The 20,910-nt window shown below is 38.7% G+C and overlaps 1 protein-coding gene across 2 annotated transcripts in view; it reads right to left on the minus strand.

The window, feature by feature from the left end:
• Nucleotides 1-1,498: 1,498 nt before the first annotated feature.
• The window catches only part of OMA1 (OMA1 zinc metallopeptidase), a 36,679-nt gene continuing 17,267 nt past the window's right edge, over nt 1,499-20,910 (minus strand). The window contains exons 7-10 of one of the 2 annotated variants that reach the window (XM_081323954.1): nt 15,910-15,984; nt 13,251-13,400; nt 2,114-2,181; nt 1,499-1,822 (exon numbers count right to left, since the gene is read on the minus strand). In XM_081323954.1, the coding sequence (XP_081180080.1) occupies nt 1,726-1,822; nt 2,114-2,181; nt 13,251-13,400; nt 15,910-15,984 (390 nt within the window). In that variant the 3' untranslated portion in view covers nt 1,499-1,725. Of the gene's footprint in view, nt 2,182-13,250; nt 13,401-15,909; nt 15,985-20,910 lie in introns of both variants that reach the window. The other variant, XM_081323955.1, reaches the window with a different exon arrangement.

Consider the following 20,910-nt stretch of genomic DNA (forward strand, 5'->3'; position numbering starts at 1 on the left):
CCTTGACTGATTCTTGGTCACACAGAGCAGATTTTCCTGGGAAAATAGCTTGACCCTCAAACAAGGCAAGCCAAGAGATAGTGGATTATCCTAGTCCCATTTCAAAAAGCCACCAGAGCCAGGGCCAGAAAAAACTCTATCGGTGGAAACAACCACGGGGTGGGGGGGGAGAGCAGGAGCAACTTCAGCCTCATTTCTTGGCTATGACTTGTAGCATCTCCTTGACACAGGATTAGAACAACAGATACCTGTTGACCTGCCCTGACTAAGCAGAGATTGATTTCAGTCTAAAGCTGTAAGAAGTGGAATGGAGAAGTGGGAAGAACAAGTGGCTGTGATGACCTTGCTCCTTCTGGAGGGCACCTCAAGGGCATCTCAAAAGGGAGTATGGAGAGAGAATAACAAGATTTGCAAGGCAACACACTGAGGCTGGGTCTGGTATGGAAGGAGGCACCTCCCCCTGGAGTTTGATGCTTTCACTTTACAAAAGGCTTCCTGGTACCTGTTCCTCAGAGCCAAAGGCTTAGCTATTCCTAATCATTCTCCATGCAACTATCATCTATCACATACTAGCTCCAATGACAATAGTAAGTCCAGGTATCATTGCAGAGCTGTCACTGTGAGCCAAGTGGGCAAAAAGTGTGGCAGAATGTAGTCTGGATTCTCAAGAGGGAGGGGCTGCATCCAGAGGGCAAAGAGGCAGTGAAGTATGGTCGGGAGTTAACATGGCTCCTCCCTAGCAATCCGCAGAGTATATTTATAGTAATACAATTAGCTGCCTTAGTTTGGCAAGATTTCTGATTATAGGTGAGGAATAAATAAAACTACTCAGAAGTAACTCCACATGTCTTTCTTGGTTCCTGGAAGAGGCTGTCAAAAAGGAACACTAGAGTTTTTTTTATTACAAGGCTTCTTATCAATGCATGGAAATGTTTTGGTGTAGTGGCCTTCCATGTATAAAAAAAGTCTTCATACAGTACTCATGTTGATTTAAGTATGAAGCCTCTGCTACATTTACATTTATTTCCACAACACTTTGGGTTTGCTCTACAAATATGTAGTGATCTTAAAACTAAGCATGGTTGGATTTTATTATAATCTGAACGGGAGACCAAGAGAAAATGTCAAAGCTGGAGAAAATATTGGATTTTTTTTAAAAAAAATATCCCAGATGGCAACAAGAAATTACTTCCTTATTGACGCTAAGAAAACAACATGGATGTAGCCTTGTAGTCATCAGTTAAGCATACTGTAACACAAGGTTAACTTTATCCCACTCAACTGTCTTTTGGAAATGCAAGAGAAACTCAACATGAAGTCAACAAATTAGATGATGTTCTGCCCAGTTCATTGTACAGCTTACTGCACATTGCTTCTTGAGACAAGGCAGTGCAATTTTTTTGCACTTCAACACAAGCTGAACAAAGATGTGTAAAGCTTACAACAGACTGTGAACTAGTGAATATAACTTAAATGCACCATGCAAAGACAAGCCATATTTAAACAGACATTCAAAGAGAAGCAAGATTTTAATTTTTCCAGAGCCAGAAGTGAAAATCCTCCCTGAATGTTCATATGGAAATAAAGCTAGGTATTATAATGTGATATAAATAATAGGTATTTTTAATTGGACAATCATTTCTTTGTTTTTGAGTATCTGGTGCAACAGCCCTTGGTTAGGTATCTCATTATGTAAGTAGAATCCACGGTTCCATGAAGCATGTTTCAGGCAACTCCAAAGAGGGATGAATTACAACCCTGTGTATAAGAAGCCATCTTCTGCCAATCCATCCAAACGTTGTGTTTCTTATCTACATTAGGACTGGGGGGAAAAAAATCATAGTCATGATTCATATCGTTCTCTTCAGGTTGTCCTCAGTATTTACACAAAAACCTATGGCATATGATCCATTATGTGATGAGCATTTGGATAAAAGTATCCAGAAATATTTTGGCTTTCATCCAGAGTGTTATTTTCCTGTGACATGGTCTACTGGCATTGTTTCCTTTTTTATGAATGGAAGTTTAATGTTAGGGGGGGGCAGAACCATGAGGAGTGATATTTGGCTTTTTTTGATCTTCAGATGCTTGCAAGAGATGCTGCATACTCAGCTGGAATATAAGGCGGGGATCCTGACCAGGCAAAGACGGGCAGTTGCAACTTTCCCTTATTTTAAGTGCCTGCAAACAGAGAAAGGATGTGTTATGACACAAACAAAAAGCTCATCACCAACATTTACCCCAGAAATACGTAATTCCAACAAAAACCTCAATTTTGCCTCATTTACAGTTTAATATTGTTGGCGTGGATTGAAAACTTCTCTGAAGTATTTTTTTTTAAATATAGCTGTAAGACTTCCACCTATTTTGCACACTATTAATACTTTTAGAAAAAAAATCAAAGTAACTTTTTGATTTGCACATGGTCTTCTCAATATTGCTTCTAAAAATTCACTAGCTGTAGACCCAGTCATTTCCACTTACCAATCAATAACTTCACAGATATTTGCAGCGACAGTGTTTTCTCCTATTCTCTTGTTGAACATAAGCCACTGCATGACTGCATTAATGTCAAATGGTATTACTCAAGCCAAGCATAATGATTTGGGTTATTTCTTAAAAAGAGGAAATTCAGCTCCTTTCATACTAATGTAGCTTTTTAAAAAATCTTGCAGTTGTTTGGTGGTTGTTCTTTAGTTTTGTTTTTTGTTTTGTTTTGATAAAACAGAGTATTGTATTCATCTTCCCTTCCTTTAGTTTATTTATCTAAATTAGCAGAACATCGGCAACAGAGCCAAAGTTGCAAAAGACACAGCATAGCTTAAAGTAGTATTTTGAGGAGGTAAGAGGGGCCTGATTAAACATACTTCACGCTGTTTTATCATCCATTAAATACAAGATGAAGGCTATAGGCATGAGAGATAGAGGGTTATGCTCAGCATGAAACCTTCTGAAACTTTAGGCCAGTCAAAATGATATTTGCAACAATTTCCTGTATGAAGATTTATTGCTGGCACTGAAAATTTAGACTCACCGAGGGAATGCCTTCTGCAGGATATTTTATTTTATTTAGTGCCAATAATGTTGTGGACCACAAAGTAGTTTAAAACCTGCTACTAGGTTTTAGTTTGACCTATGGTGCATTGCCACAACAGAAATACCCCTGTATAGATACATGGAAACAAATATCGGTGAGATCTATTGTTCTTTATTTGGAATAAAATTCCATTTAGTCCAATTACGCTTCCTCAATAGTGTATTTTGGTCTCCAATTTAAAAAAATGGCTGCTTGGATGTATCTGCATGTGGAAATAAAGTCTTAGGTCAGGGAAAATACATTTTTCCACATTTACAAATCCCATCTGTTCAATGTTCCAAAAAAGGGTAAGGTTCTGCTGTGCTGCCCCATTTCCATCATTCCCAAACGTGTTCCTGTGTCAGTACAAGGAAATGAAAGACTTTTTTTTTGAAGTATGGACAGAATCTTATGCAATTTGCTTCAACAGAGCAGAATAATTAATCATGAAATCTATCTGCAAATTTTAATGCATACTTGCTACTTAGACGTTCCCAGAGTTAAATTAGGAAAATAATGAATATGGCATAGGGAGAAGTTTGACACCTTTCCTTCCAAATGTTTCCAACAGCTTCAAACCCCAGAAGGCAGCCAAACTTAGGAAACAAGGATCGCTTGGATTTCTGGAATGAACTTTATCGCAAATAGGATACTGTGGCAGAACCTGGAAAGCCTGCCAAAGCAATTCTTCAGACTGATTGATCCCTAGCGCCATAAAGGCAGAATAATCGGTAGTCCTCGACCTACGACCACAACTGGGCCCCAAATTTACATTACTAAGCAAGGCAGTTGCCAATTGAGTTGTGCCTCATTTTATGACTTTTTTGCCACAGTTGCTAAGTGAATCACTGCAGTTGTATAAGCAAATCTGATTTCCCTCGTTCAATTTTGCTTGTTGGAAGCCGGCTGGGAAGGTTATTAATAGTGACCACGGGACCTTTGAACATTGCAACTATCCTAAATATACATACATGCCAATTACCAAGTGCCCAAATTTTGATCACGTGACCACTGATCCTGCAATAGACATAAGTGTGAAAACTGATCATAAGACACTTTTTTCAGCACCGTTGTAATTTCGAAGGTCACTAAACGAATGGATTTCCTATACTTTGAGTCTCTTGGTCAAACTTAGTCCCTCCCATTTCTGAGACATCCAACACTTCATTCTAAAGAAAGGGTGTCAAACTGCCGGCCCACAGGCCGGACGTGTCATGTGAAAAACGCGCCCACCACATTGCCAGCAATGGCAAAACTGTCCCGATACATTGTGCAACGTCACATGACATTGTAAGTTTGATATGTCTGTTCTAAAAGCGCTAATTTCTCCCCACATAAAGAGCCCCTCCAGGAGAAGGAATTTTTTCCAGGATTTAAACAAGGGAAATCATCCATCATTTACACCCTTCAATTGATGCTAATTTCATTTTGAAAGCCTGCTAACGTTAAAGGGAAAGCTGTGTTATCTGCCCCTTAACAACAACTTACCTTCTTCCAGCATTAACTAGTGCTAATTCCTTGTTTGTTGTTCAGCTAGCCCCATTTCTTTCACCAAAGCAAGTAGAAAACATATGAAGCTATACAGCATTAATTTATTATTTTGATGTATACGTCTGCCCCAACTCAAAGCAATGCTGGGTGGAACACAGTTAAAATCAATGCAATAGCTAAAACAGCAACAGGAACAACCACAAAATAACCAACAACAATGAATAGCTTGTAATGAGGAAAACACATATTATAACCATACAGATCAAATGAGCACACCAACCATTTATCCTAGAGCTTAGGGGGGAAAGCCAGGTTTGTATGTCTAAAGACTTGCAGAGCCAGAGCAATAGCATCTCGGGAAGATGCTCTTCTAGAAGACAGGCACCATGACAAAGAAGGCCTGCTTTTGAGAGCTCTTCAGATACATTGATTAATGGATGGGGTTTGCCCATCCTGTTGGATCTTACAGGGCAGGCAGAAATAACGGGAGAGCTGTAAATGCAATAATTACAATTCAACTTAAAGCAAACTAGGTTGTCTGGATCTTTTTCAGTCAGGGTTCAGGTAGGGTTATGGGACTGAGATCACGCTCTTAGATGACCTCTGGTGGGAGTAGGATGGTCCAACCATCCTCATTATTCTTGACCTCTCAGCAGTCTTCGATACCATCATTGTATCCTTCTGGACCAGCTTTGGGAGTTGGGGCTGGGTGACATTGGGTTGTGTGGATTTTCCTCCTCCTTCTGTGGTCAGTTCCAGTCAGTGTTGATGTCAGGAGGAGGGAAGAGATCAGACTGCAGCCCCTACTTTATGGGGTGTCCAAAGCTCAGTTCTCTTTCCTCTCCCGTTTAATATTTACATGAGGCAATACATAAGAAAGGCTGAGCGCCAAAGAATTGAGGCCTTTGAGCTATGGTGCTGGAGGAGACTCCTGCGAGTCCCTTGGACTGCAAGGCGATCAAACCGGTCAGTCCTGACTGCTCTTTAGAAGGCCAGATCCTGAAGTTGAAATTCAAATACTTTGGCCACCTAATGAGAAGGAAGGACTCACTGGAGAAGAGCCTCATGCTGGGAAAGGTTGAGGGCAAGAGAAGAAGGGGACGACAGAGAATGAGGTGGCTGGATAGTCACTGAAGCAGGAGGCGTGAGCTTAAATGGACTGCAGAAGATGGTAGAGGACAGGAAGGCCTGGAGGAACTTTCTCCATGGGGTCGCGATGGGTCAGACACGACTTCGCAACTAACAACAACAACAAGGCAATACAACAGTTCAGGGTGAGGTATCATCAATATGCTGATGATACTTAGCTTTATATCTCTATCACAGGACATACAACTAGCTGTTGGGCCTTTTGTTTGTTTTAAAGTATTGGCTAAGTTATCAGTGTGAATAAAGAGAACACTGGAAAATGGGAGCCTTATAGAAAATTCTATTGCAAATTGAATGCTGGAAGTTGGCAATTGAATGCAGATTGACAATTGGATACTGGAGGAACAGAGGAAGCTGAATTGGGATGTAAGAACTGCTCTAGAGCAGGGGTCTCCATAGTTGGCAACTTTAAGGTGTGTAGACTTCAACCCCCAGAATTCCTGAGCCAGCCATGCTGGCTAGAGAATTCTGGGAATTGAAGTCCACCAGTCTTAAAGTTGCCAAGTGTATCTTTAGTTGTTACAAGTAATGCAATATTCTGTATCTTTAGCTGTTACAAGTGAACACACTATATTTAAATTTCACTGAACATTTCTTTTTACCAGTAGGGTGAAGGAAAAAATAAAATCCATATTCAGTGTCACTATACACATTTATGTTTCGCCTTATGTTTTCTTTGGGCACACTTCAAGTACCTTGCCTTGTAGTTTTCATTATATTTTGGAGAAAGTGGTTAAGCCAAAAAAAACAAACAGATTCTGGGACTGATAGGAATAAGTATTGTATTAATATAATTATCAATGCGTTTCCTTCTTCCATGTGTTAAATTATAAAAAGCTGCATGTTTGCTTGATTAATTAGATCAAACAATGCCAATACTTGACAGTTCCTATCTAATTCCCAGTCTCAACTTTCCTGGGAAATCCTCCCTTTATTGAACTGACTTAGAAGGAATCCTAGCAGAATTGAATCTTAGCAGGAAAAATAGCCTAATCTTGGCCCATTACCATCTTCGCCATTTAAAACAGCTCAAGAAATTCACAGCGTGATTAAAGCGCTCTCCTGATATTTAATCTGATATCAGCTGTAATCCATACTGCATCCCAACATTCGTTCATTGTTATTTAGCATTTTTAAATATTATTTATTCTTTGGCAGACAAGAAGGCATGGGCTTACTAGATGAAAGATACGCTGTCCATGATTCAACTTCATTTGGGCTGTGGGGCATAACAGATCTATAAGAGAGGTCTGGAAGGGATAACTACTCAATTAGAAATTACTAAGCTTTCAACAGTCAAAAACAGAAGAAAAGATGAAGATCCCATGTTAGGTAATAGTGTCTTCGTTTATTTCTGCTCATAAAGGCTCTTTCAAGACACAGGAACTCTTGCCAGGAAAAGAAGCATCAGTCCTCAGAAGTACAGTTTAAAGCCCAGCAGTTGCTCCTTTCTTGCAAGGCAGAGACCCCTTAAATGTGTGTTCAATGTTAGAAACACTTTCTTGACACATACCTAGAGCGCACAAGCAGTCTATATTGTTTGATAGCATGTGACAGCTATTAAAAATGATGAACTGAGAATTATTATTTCAATTCTGCCCTTGTGAACATTCCACATTATGGCTCAGCGTAAAGTCCGCATGACATTTAATGTGATCAGAGACGCACAAAGACAGAACAACACAATTTACCTGAAACTTCTAGAACTTTCCTGAGCCTGCAGTTAGCATTACTGGTCGGACTGATATTTCTTACAGGCTAGTAGTTCTCCCCACCCCCAATCTGGCATAGCATCACAAATGTATACAAGTTGAGATTATTAACTTCACAAAAGTTGTGGTATTTGAAGATGGTCTAAAAGATAACAGATAAATTATGCCGATGGAAGCTTTAGCTGTGTCTTGTCTAATAGGAAATGTCCACACAGATTATATATATCTTAAAGGAAAAGGTTCCCCCGCACATGCCTGCTAATCGTTTCCAACTCTAGGGGCCGGTGCTCATCTCCGTTTCAAAGCCGAAGAGCCAGCGCTTGTCCAAGGACATCTCCATGGTCATGTGGCCGGCATGACTAGACGCTAAAGGCGCATGGAACGCTGTTACCTTCTCACCGTAGTGGTCCCTATTTTTCTACTTGCATATTTATGTGCTTTCGAACTGCTAGGTTGGCAGAAGCTGGGATGAGTAACAGGCACTCACTCTGTTACGCGGCACCCAGGATTCGACCCGCCAAACTGCTGACCTTCTGATCGACAAGCTCAGCGTCCTAACCCACTCAGCCACCGCGTCCCTTATTATATATATTAGGTGCCCTATTTTATGACAGCCTCTTTACGCCACATCCCTTACGTATATAAGTATACATTGTACTTTCTGCCAACTTCTGGTTGCTTCCCCAAAGCAGATGCCACCTGCATTATGTATACAGAAAACAACATCCACTGTATTACTTAAGAGTTCAGGTTATTGGAAGTATGATTACCGTTAAAAAGGCCAGGCTGCAAATTATCCCCAAGGAACAGGACTTCAAAGGTTTGTAAATACCATTTTTTGTTTTTGCAAATCTTACAATTTTATAATCAAGTAAAATAAATTTTAAACAATATATATATATATATATATAGTCTCCTGAATTACAGTGCTAACCCCGGCCTCAGTTTCAATATGTCAAGTAGAAATAATCCCAGTTTTGGAACCAATGACACCGTTTAAAAAATAATTTATGGTCTCCACACAAGTTTGTCTGCTTATCATCTGCTTACACAAATATTCACAGATCGGCAGTCTACACGGTATCCTAAATTATACATTCCCAGAATACTTTTCTCCATCTATCTTCGATCATCCAAGTGTTAAATTTCCCTTCTGACTTGCTTATCTTAAATCTCTTCAAGCCAATTCTGTATTTCAGATCTCTCCTCAAGGATTTCTTTTTCCATGCTAAATTGAAAATCTCCTTCCACTTCTTGCTACAAAAGTAATAGCTTTTCCTTAAATAAATGTGCCTGTGTTTTAAAAAATTGTCATCTTCCAGTCTCAGCAGATTAGAAGCGAGAATGAGTTCTTAGTTTCTCAATGTAAGTAAGCATTTGGTTATACTCATGGAAAGTAGTATTCATGATTTACTGCATCAAGATTCCTCTCATTTCTAACACTATGACATTAAGTGGAGGGTTAGATCTGTAAAATAACAATGCCATCTTTCAATAAGAATATAGCAATATATTTTAATATGCATTATGGTCACAAAACAGAAAAACATGAATGTAACCATATGAGTCTTTCCATTTCAGGAAGTATTCTCTAGCATTAAGGTATGTGGGGTTGCTTCAAAAGAAAAAAATATATATGTGAAGTACAGTAATGGAAATGACCCACAACCACAGCTGTATAGGTTGACATTTGATTAGTAAAAATATGAAAATCCCTCATTTTTGAAACTAACAATTAAACTTTAGCAGTTAGCATTAACTTAATTAAGTTCAGTTGAATGATTTCTGAATAGACATGCAGGAATTATACAGTAGGATTCATTCAAATTTTCAGCTAGTTTGTAGACGAAAACTGGAGAGAGGGGACAGAACTGAATGCTTAAATGCTTAAATTTCCAGCTACAAATCAGAAATGTAGACTTAAAGATCTTCTTCAATATTTCCAATAATTTGAGAGTTGTGGAGACTACAAATTTACATGATCCAAACAGAGAAATTAACAAATATTTTAACTTATTCATAAATTATTTGGAGCTGATTATTTAGAACAGTTAAATAAAAAATAACACTGAAGATCAGAAGAGAAGGAGGAAGAGAAGAAAGGAAAACAGTAACTAAACTCAGGGAAAAGGCATTTCAATGACAAATTTTATTCAGTGCAAACATGTATGCACAGTGCTGAAACTTGGACAAAATACAGTATCTCAACTTTACTGATGGAGTCTGAGATGGCAACAACTGTCCTGGGAAGGGATCACATGAATGTGATGGATAGTTTGTTGAAATCATCAACTCCATTTGCAGCAAATTCTTTGTCTAGGCTTAATAGGAATTTTTTAAAAAAAAATGTCGATATCATACTGTTTTATGTAATGTTTTTATGTAATATCCTATGATCATACTTGAGATACCCTATACAGCAGGGATCCCCAATCACTGGTCCATGGACAAGTACCAGACCATGGCAATTTGCTTCTGAATATGAGCAACAGGTAGTCCTCAGTTTATGGTCATTTATCTAATGATGGTTCGAATCTACGATGGCCTCGAAAAAAGTGACTTACAGCCTGTCCTGGAAATTCAGACTGTCACAAAACCTCTATGGTCACATGATCGCAATTCAGTGCTTGGAAACTGGCTTGCATTTATGACAGTTGCAACATCTTGCAGTGGTCACCATTTGTGACCTTCCAGGCTAAATTCCAACAAGCAAAGTCAATTGAGGAAAGCCAGATTCACTTAACAACCATTTGATTAACCTAACAACCATGGTAAAATGGACATAAAATCGGGTCTGGTCATGTAATGACTCACTTAACGAATTCCTTGCTTAGCGATCCAAACTGCAGTCCCCATTTGTTTGAAGTTGAGGACTACCTGTTCTGAAGGATGCAAAAGTATTTGTAACATTAATGCTATTTTCTTCAACTGAAAATCTGATTCATTATCTACTTCACTGTCCCTTATATATGTATATGGGAGGGTGGAAGAATCCTCCACAGTATGTTGGGGATCTCACCATCAACATACTGAAGGAAGCACATATGTTGTTCTTATCAGTTCACATTGCCCAGATCCTCCAGTATGTGGCCTCTTTGGACATGGAAGCTTTAAAATTGCAAGATAACAATGTGGCAAATATCAGAGATTAACATGAAGATTAATTTGGTCATTTGATCTTGCTTAGTGTGAATCTCGCCTAATGAATGACTGCAAAAGGTCCCAGTATGGTGACCTTCAGTTCTAATATGTTCAGAAATCTCTCCTTTGATGCAGTCTAAGCTCCATGCTTCCTATGTGTGAAAGAGAGAGAGAGAGAGAGAGAGAGAGAGAGAGAGAGAGAGAGGGGAGAGAGAGAGAAAAGAAGAAGAAGAAGAAGAAGAAGAAGAAGAAGAAGAAGAGAAAGAAAGAAAGAAAGAAAGAAAGAAAGAAAGAAAGAAAGAAAGAAAGAAAGAAAGAAAGAAGGAAGGAAGGAAGGAAGGAAGGAAGGAAGGAAGGAAGGAAGGAAGGAAGGAAGGAAGGAAGGAAGGAAGGAAGGAAAGAAAGAAAGAAAGAAAGAAAGAAAGAAAGAAAGAAAGAAAGAAAGAAAGAAAGAAAGAAAGAAAGAAAGAAAGAGAAAGAGACCAAGGTTGGACATGTCCACCGCCACCACAATTTTATTAAAGGACATCTATCCGCCACTATGGCAGTCCAATGCCCACAAAATAACCTCTCAAAATTCCAAATGTGCCACTGATCCACGAAGCTGAGGATTTCTGCCTTAGGCTACAACATAAAACTCTACTTAGGTTTCCTCTAACTGTGAATTTCCCACAGGCTTCCTGTTGGCTGCCTTCATTCTCTGGTCTAGATGATATTTAACTCAGCAGAATTGTTATGTTTCTGTACACTTATTAAATACAAGCATAATTTATATTCCATGTGTCCAGCAAATCCACAAGTAATAGAGAAATGATGCATATTTCTATATACTTCATTATACTGAGAATAATAATAATAATAAGTCTTTATTGATTAGCCCTTGGGCCATATCAAGGTGCAAAGTTCCAGCAACAAATTGTTACTAAAATTTGATAAAAGCAATTTAAAATGGAATTTGATAAAATACAATTTAAAATGGAATTAGAATAAAATACGATTTAAAATGAAATGGTAATAAAATACAATCTAAAATGAAATTGTAATAGTGTACGATAATTTAAGATATAGATAAAATATGATAAAATTATATTTCGGAGTCGCCCTTGCAATCTACCCCAATCAGTCCCACATATGCAGATCTCAACTGAACCATTTTGTTTAAGTACTGTGCTACGTTAAATGTTATTTTCAAGTTCTGGCCGGACATAAGGTAAGTTATTTTGATATGGGGATCCCAATGGGTCATTCGTTTGGTATATAGACCAAGATACCTGTCTCTCACCCTCTTATACAGGCAACAGTCAAATAGGATGTGAGCCAGGTCTTCTACCTCTGCCACTCTGCAAATGCAAAGACGCTCATTGTAGGGTATAGCATGAAATCTCCCATATCTGACCACTGTGTCAAGCTGTTCGAATCTCGCTCACATAAATATCTCCCTAAGATGTTTTGGGAGTTGTAACTTCAAATAACTGTCTACTTGAAAAGTACGTTTGTATTTACTCAGTCATTTCAGGTTACCCACCTTACTAAGGATAGCTATATCAGTTTGTGCTTCTATATCCTTAACTCTTTGGGCAACTCTTTTTTTGGATTGTCCTCCTGTTACGCAAGAGACGGGAAGGCCACAGCTTCTTACAAAATTTGTTAGTTTGGTGATCCAGGAGATTTGTGATTGTAGTTTTATTTGCTCTAGTAGGCATAACTTGGGGAGTCTATCAGTCTCCATTTCATTAACTTTGCACCACTAGTTATTTATACTGAGAATAAGTTTTATGTGTTACTAGATGAGAGGCTCCACTGATATCAATTACATGAATTCCACATACAGGTAGCTCTCAACTTACAACCATTCATTGAGTTATTGTTCGAAGTTACAATGGCACTGAAAAAATAACTTATGACTATTTTTCATACTTACAACCACTGAAGCATTCCCCGGTCACGTGATCAAAATTTGGACACTTGGCAAACTGGTTCATATTTATGACAGTTGCAGTGCCCCAGGGTCATGTGATCACCTTTTGCGACCTTCTGACAAGCAAAGCCAATGGAAAAGCCAGATTCACTTAGCAACCGTGTTACTAACTCAACTACAGAAGTGAAACCCTTAAAAAAAATGTGGCAAGAAAGGTTGTGAAATGGAGCAAAACTCACTTTAACAACTGTTTTGCAGTTAACATGGAGGAGTAGAGTAACACAAACTTTTCAATACCCAATGGCTAGGGGACTAAACAAATGAATGAGACAGAATAATAAATAGATCATACATGTATCCATCCACTTAGTATTCTTACGACAGAACATCTGACTGGGGGGGTGGGGGAATGGAAAGTCAATTATAAAAAGCAACCCCTGTCATCTCAGGTTTTCTCTATACTAGCCAATTTCTGTACTGTTTATTTTATTATTATTTTGAAGTATCTATGAATGGATTGTAAAACACAGTGCAAATTGACAGCATGCAACCTGGTGACAATTTTGTTTAGAAAAAAAAGGGAAAGACAAAGTAAAGCATCATTGCTGGCAGATTGTAAAACACATTATTTATATTTATCAGCAACACTTTAAAGAGAGGGGACACCCTCATTATCTCATTTCTAAGTTATTTCATGTGGGGTGAAACTCTCTGTGATTAACAAATAAGACAGAGCACACAAGGTTTACAAAGGGTGACTGACCTCTGGTATCAGTCTGTCTAATTGTTCAGCTCGATTCTCGTGTGATGGGTGTGTAGAAAGCCATTCTGGTAATTGGGGTTCATTTTGCAGAGTCTTAGCCAGTTCCATTTGCTGCCAGAAGACAGAACTGGCTCTTACGTCCATACAAGCCTAGAAAATATATGCAAAAAAACTGCTTAGAAAGGAATTCTCAGAAATACCTCACACAACAAATTAGAAATCCTGTAAATATCACTGGATGCTCTCTTGACACAAAGAAAAGTTATCTATTAATCATATAGGTTTCTATGGGAATTTCCTAAGACTTCAGCATGCTGAAACTCACAAGATACAGTAAGTCATTAGGTTTTTGGGAAAGTGCCTTTGACTCAGTCTTGACTCCTGGTGACTACCAAGACTAGTCCCTAAAGTTTTCTTGGCAAGATTTTCAGAAGTGGTTTGCCACTGCCTCTTTCATAGGGCTGAGAGAGAGTGACTGGCTTAGCTGTACCTAAGATAGGTCTAGAACTCATGATTTCCCAGTTTGTAGCCTGATGACTGGCTCAAACATTGAGATAATTTATAGCCTTGATAAACTAGATTCAATGTTTTTCTGAAGTCACAATCTTCATTAGGCACTGCACTGTGACAGTAGGAAGTTGCTGTCAGCAAACAAGTAGCAAGAGAAAGAAAGCACAGGAATACTCCTGAACTGTTTTCATTGCAAGAACTGAGACATACCTTATTATGAAATCAAAGTAATTGGAGGACCTCCTTACTTTAGAAGTGAATGGAATAATAATAAGAAAATAAAAAAATCCAGCATAACTATTGAATTGTTTTATTCCCAAATCAGGCACTCTTAACTAAAAAAGAATTGAAACAAAACATGATTGAACTTGTAGAGCAGCACAAAAACAACAGAATAAGGCTACCTACATTGAAGCTTGTTACAAGGAAACAGTTAGCAGAAGTATTAACAGATGCCAATACTGTAATATCAAATACCAGCTGATTACAAGAAACAAATCAAGTAATTTGCAAAATTAATTGCTGTTGAATGCTTGAAAATTTTGGGGGGTGACAAGGGGAAGCCATCGTATTTAACAACTGACTCACATGCAAATATAGGAAAAGGAAATACCAGTTCTGCAAAAAGAAACAAAACCACCTAAACTAAGATATGGACCATTATCAGCAAAACAAATGTGTGTGCGTGCACAAACACACACACACACAAATACACATGAAAGAAATTGCTAGACCAACGTGCAAACAATAAAAACAAGGCTTTTAAAATAATCTTTACAAATACAGGAGGTACTGAAGAAAATACTACAGAAATAAATGGTTTTATTTAAGAAATATTTGTAGCCTCACTGACTCCACTAAATAAACCCCAGGATCAGACTGGCTCTGAGCTTTCTGGCTTTTCATAAAGCCTGAAGATCTGGATGTGCTCCAGGGCTCAAGGTCAAGAGATTAAATGCCCATTGAGAGATCTTTAATAATTGGGGGGGTTTTTTGGATTTATCTTCTGTGACCACTATTAAGTTTTTTTCCCCTTCGCTTTTAGTGAAAAATTGAATTTGTGAAATGGGTGGCCATATAAATCAATTTAATACATTAAATAAATAAGTGTGTAATTAAATATTCATATACTACTTATATGTGCGACTCATTGTAAAAAGCTGTTTTATAATGTAAGGGTATGAATCTGGTATGGTAAAGCATGCTACAGTTGCCTAGCACCTGTTTTCATACAACTCTCTTGGCAACAAAAACAAGTTTGGATTTTCATGTCAGCACCACAGTGCATGTATGAAAAGCAGTGGAGAACATGTGGGGGGTAGGAACGTCTTATGTTCTATTGTTTAATAAATGTTGTTATGGATTGAAAGAAGATAACTATTTGGGTTTCACTGTTTACTCCCATCTTTTCTTGTACTGGTCAGTGATCAAACAATAAAGACTATTTTACTTACTCCATCTTCCCTTTACTGAAAGGAATGAATATTATCGTAATAAAGTAGTGACAGTGTGATTTTTGTATAGAAACCATTGAAATTTATTCATCATTTTATAAACAATAATATCCTGGAAAGGAATTTGAAGAATTCTGGTCCACAAATATAAAGGAAAGTTATTGATATTGCTGTTAATTAACATGTACTAGGGGTCCCCAACCCCTGGTCCATGGACCAGTACCGGGTCGTGGCATGCCAACCAGTCCTCACAAAAAAGCAAAGCCACATCCACGGGATGCAGGCAGCACACAAAACCACACACCCGCCGGTCCGTGGAAAAACCTCTCTCCACAGAACCGGTCCCTGGTACCCAAAAGGTTGGAGACCTCTGTACTAGAACTTCAGCAACAATATTTAACTATGATCTTGTATTTAGCAATCCAAACAGTTCACATATTCTAAAATCCTAATCTATACTGTTTTATTATCACTAGGTGGCAGTGATGGTATTTAATAATATGCATGTCACATGTAGACTATAAGTGCATAGTGTATTAAGAAATGAATGTTGGTGGAAGAAAATAATCCCGAGACTAAAATTAAAGATGAAAAGACATTACAGCTAAAGGAGGAAGCTATTTGTCAGCAACACCATCTACAGAGAATTAATTCAACTGAAACTTTAACATGTTTTTAAGAAAGGCAATTCTTACCTTAGCAGCAAACCGAAGTCCAACCTTGTCAGCTTCAGCTTCTAAAGTCCTGTTGTATGGCATATCAAAAAGTAACTAGAATGAAAGAAGAGCAAAAGTACCCCAGTGTTTACACTTGCTACTTTCTGAAATAAATCAGTTTCTTATCAAAGGCTACCTGAAAATTATCCTCATTGAATTTCTGCTAAATGCAAGGGTGCATTTGTTTAGTAACAGAAATAGAGCTTTATAGTGAGTAGAATTTTAAAAGGGGGAAAAAGTTTTGGAGCACACATGGTGAGCAGGATGGGTCTATCGGCACTTCTTTAAATCAAATGCTTCATTTCCTGGATTAAGAAGATCTGGAAAAGAAAATGGCTTACTTATGTCTGGTTTTCTTCCAAACAAAGCACTGGACTCTCTACAGTTCTTACTTTATAAGAATACTCAGGAGTATAGATTTATTGTTTGTTTATTGAAATATACCCCACTGAAATCCAGACTCTTGGTAGCTTACATTTGGCCCAGTGGTTAAAACATCAGGGTAGAAAGCAGGAAACTATGAGTTCAAATCCCACCTTAGCCATGAAAGGCAGATGGGCGACTTTGGGCCAGCAATTCTCTCTCAGAATTGCTGGCTCACATGGGAAAACAGGAAAAGGAAGGTGTGTTACGGACATACTTGCCAAGGTGGAATATAAATAAATAACCAATTAAAGGTAAAGGTAAAGGTTCCCCCGCACATGCATGCTAGTCGTTTCCAACTCTAGGGGCCGGTGCTCATCTCCGTTTCAAAGCCGAAGAGCCAGCGCTTGTCTGAGGACGTCTCCGTGGTCATGTGGCCGGCATGCCTAGACGCCAAAGACACACGGAACGCTGTTACCTTCCCACCGTAGTGGTCCCTATTTTTCTACTTGCATTTTTATGTGCTTTCGAACTGCTAGGTTGGCAGAAGCTGGGACGAGTAACAGGCGCTCACTCTGTTACGCGGCACTCGGGATTCGACCCGCCAAACTGCCGACCATCTGATCAACAAGCTCAGCATCCTAACCCACTGAGCCACCACGTCCCACAATAACCAATTAAAACACTATATATATATAAAATACAGAAATAAAACACAAAAACCACAACTCTGCTAACCATAAACAGGCGGCATCACTTCTCAAACACCCATCTTCAATTTCTTCTGAAAGGCAGATGCCAGTGCTAATTGATTCCCCAATGGAGGTCACTCCAGAAAGCCTATTCTACCAGATGAACTGCTTCTGGGCTTTGGCCTGCTCAGCCTCCCCAAAATGGGGAAGAACCAGCTGTTTCTAATCCCATTGTCAGGAATACCAGACATTCTGTATAAAATTTTACAGCCAAGCTTTAAAGAGCAACATAGATGAAAATCTACAGTTTAAATCAGATGTTAATAAGGATCGTGGGCAACAGCCAATAAGCCTCTAGTCTGCTACCTTTTGCACTAACTGTAGCTTTCAGGTAATCTTTAAAAGCAGCTGCATGTAGAGCTTGTTCAGTAGTTTAAGAAGATGGTGATGAGGGAATGTAATAAGATCCTCGGTGGGGATCAAAACCATTGCTGGAAACGTAGGAAATGCTAAATGCTGCCATTTTTCCTTGCTGCACACTACTGTCTTGTGCATTCTATAAATTAAAATCCAACAAAAAATCAGAACCAGTTTGGTGTAGTAGTAGTTATGGCATCACTATGACTCAGCAGACTTTAGTCCTGCCCTTGGGCCTGAAGCCAGCCACTCTCTCTCAGCCCTAGGAAGCAGGCAATCTCAAAACACTCCTAAAATCTTGCCAAGAAAACTGCAGGATCTAATCCAATCACCAGAACCGTCAAAAAATAATTCAGAAGTATGCACAGAAACACACACACAGACACACACAATCGAGAGAGATAAGAATGACAGGTACCAGAGGAGCTGACACCCATGTGTGTTACATTGGGAATGTATTTCTAGATTTTAAAAAAGTAGCATATCACAATTTACCAAATGCAATTTAAATACATAAATGCATTATCTTTTGTTTATACCTTTTATAGGTAGTCCTCGACTTACAACAATAACTGGGACCAGAATTTCCATTGCTAAGCAAGGCAGTTGTTAAATAATTCACACCCAATTTTACAACCTTTTTTGCTAGGGTTAAGTTACTCCCCGCAGTTGTCCAATTAATCATACAGTTCCCGCATTCATTTTGCTTGTCAGAAGTGGACTGGGAAGGTCACAAAAGTGATCAGCCACAAAAGCGACAACACTGCAACCATTGTAAATGCATGCCGGTTGCCAAGCATCCAAATTTTGATCACAGGGGTGTGGAGATGCCACTAGGGCTGTATAAGTTACTTTTTTCAGTACAGCTGTAACTTTGAACAGTGACAAAATGGCTGTAAGTAGAGGATGACTTGTACGGTAGAAGTTACTGGTTCCATTTTGCAGGTATAAGTAATAAACAAAAATCTATCCTAATTATCCAAGACCAATCCCTGACCAAATCTACTTTTATCTTATAATTGTTTGTAAAGAGCAAATATAAAGTAATCATTTACCTAAACATAAACATATTATGTTGCGGGTGAAGAAGGAGAGTGCAAAACTTGGGTTGAAACTTAACATTAAGAAAACCAAGATCATGGCATCTGGTCCTCTCAATTCCTGGCAAATAGATGGGGAAGAAATGGAGGTAGTGACAGATTTTATTTTCCTGGGCTCCAAGATCACTGCAGATGGGGACTGTAGCCAAGAAATTAAAAGACGCTTGCTCCTGGGGAGGAAAGCCATGGCAAATCTAGACAGCACACTACAAAGCAGAGACATCACCCTGTCAACAAAAGTGCGTATAGTCAAGGCTATGGTCTTCCCAGTTGCAATGTATGGCAGTGAAAGTTGGACCATAAGAAAGGCTGAGCGCCAAAGAATTGAGGCCTTTGAACTATGGTGCTGGAGAAGACTCCTGTGAGTCCGTTGGACTGCAAGGCAATCAAACTGGTCAGTCCTAGAGGAGATCAACCCTGACTGCTCTTTAGAAGGCCAGATCCTGAACCTAAAACTCAAATACTTTGGCCACCTAATGAGAAGGAAGGACTCACTGGAGAAGAGCCTGATGCTGGGAAAGATCGAGGGCAATAGAAGAAGGGGAGGACAGAGAATGAGGTGGCTGGATGGAGTCACTGAAGCAGTAGGTGTGAGCTTAAATGGACTCCAGAAGATGGTAGAGGACAGGAAGGCCTGGAGGAATGTTGTCCATAGGGTCGCGATGGGTCGGACACGACTTCGCAGTTAACAACAACAACAACAAAACATATTATAATGGAATGGAAAATAACCAAGCCACTAGCCATGGCTTTCCCAGTTATCTGTGGAATGTGAGAAGAGGCTTTATTTATGTATTTATATATATCTATACCCACAGGAAATAAAAAAATACATTCATACAATTTAAAATAGAAAGGTAAAAAAAAACTACTACAACACAGAAAACAGTAATAAGCTACTACAAAGCAATATCAAGGCAAGATGACCTGAATATGAACTGTATAATTCTGACGTCAGTTATCTTTATTAGTTGCTTTTCGTCCCTGGTTCTGTATTGTCTTTTAACCCTACTAACTGTATATATTGATTTCATACGTAGCTCAAAGTCTTCAGCCAGTGTGGCATATAAATCTGAGTTAATAAACAAACCCATTAATCTCAAAAGATCTTTAAGGGCCCCTAGGAAATGCAAAAAGAAAAGAAAAGAAGATTCTAAAATCATCCTTTTCAACTAGAAATGAATGTGAAAGACACACAAAACCACGGTATTTTGCTGCTATCGTCTAAGTCGGTGTTTCTCAACCTCAGCCATTTTAAAACACACAGACTTTACTCCCAGAATTCCCCAATGACCAATCTTCAATCTCTTAGTATAACAAACAGGAAACTTTTTTGAAGGAGTAAGAATAGCACACCCACCCAGATACCTTTAGAAACTAGGAAAAACCAAGCCTAACCCTAGAGATTTCCATGGTAGCTCCTTCTAGAAAAAAAAACAATATATGCTGCCCCCAATTTTTCAAGTTGTGCAACATGAAGAGAAGGAAGCTGCCAGATATAACAAGAAGGAAAGAACTGGTCTTGGCATCTTTTGAACTATAAAGAAAGCTCAGTGCTGAAGTACCATTGATCACCCTGACAGTTCCTTCAGCTGATTTAGGCTAGGCAAACTGAACTGTCTTTTCCTACTTCTCTGATTTTATTCTTGACTGGCCGGAAGAACAGGTTGCAATAAGAAGTTTTACAGGAAAAATAGGGGCATTTGTAGGCTTTGGAGCGTTCAACCACAGGAAGCCAAGGTCTGGATTATTTCTGGGTGATCAGGTTAAAGGAATAACATAAATAAAAGAGGACAGCTCAACCACAACCTGCATGCCATTCTTCCAATATTTAACACCACAAATGAGGACTGCTGCAACTGAATTTTAAAGTATTGATTCTAGGAAAGTCTTACATTACTCAGTAGAGTACATGCAACTGCTAGAACAAAGTTTAAAAAAAAACCTTTTTTAAAAAAAAAACCTGTTCTTGGTTCGTAGAATTTGCAAAGAAAATAAAAGAGTACTACATTTCCTAACATTCCCTCTCAGTTCTCACAGTCCAAAGTTGGAAAGTTAAATAATAATAATAATGTATTTCATGAATTAGTCCATTGTTTCAATAAAGAGAGACAGTTTGGTCTAGTGGTTAAGACTCCATGTTAGAAAGCAGGACGCTGTCAGCTGTGAGTTCTAGTCCAGCCTTAGCTATGAAAGCCAGCAGGGTGACTTCAGGCCAGTCACTCTCTCTTGGTCCAACCCACCTCACAGGACTGTTGTTGTGGGGAATATAGGATGAGGAAGGTATGCTGGATATGTTTGCTGCCTTGAGTTATTTGTAAAAATAATAAAAGTGGGATACCAATACTGACTAATCTAGTGAGGCATGCACCCTCCCAATTAGCAGATAAAAGGATTCCCAGTACTGC

Source organism: Vipera berus (assembly GCF_964194415.1).
Source record: "Vipera berus genome assembly, chromosome: 3".
Lineage (NCBI taxonomy): Eukaryota > Metazoa > Chordata > Lepidosauria > Squamata > Viperidae > Vipera > Vipera berus.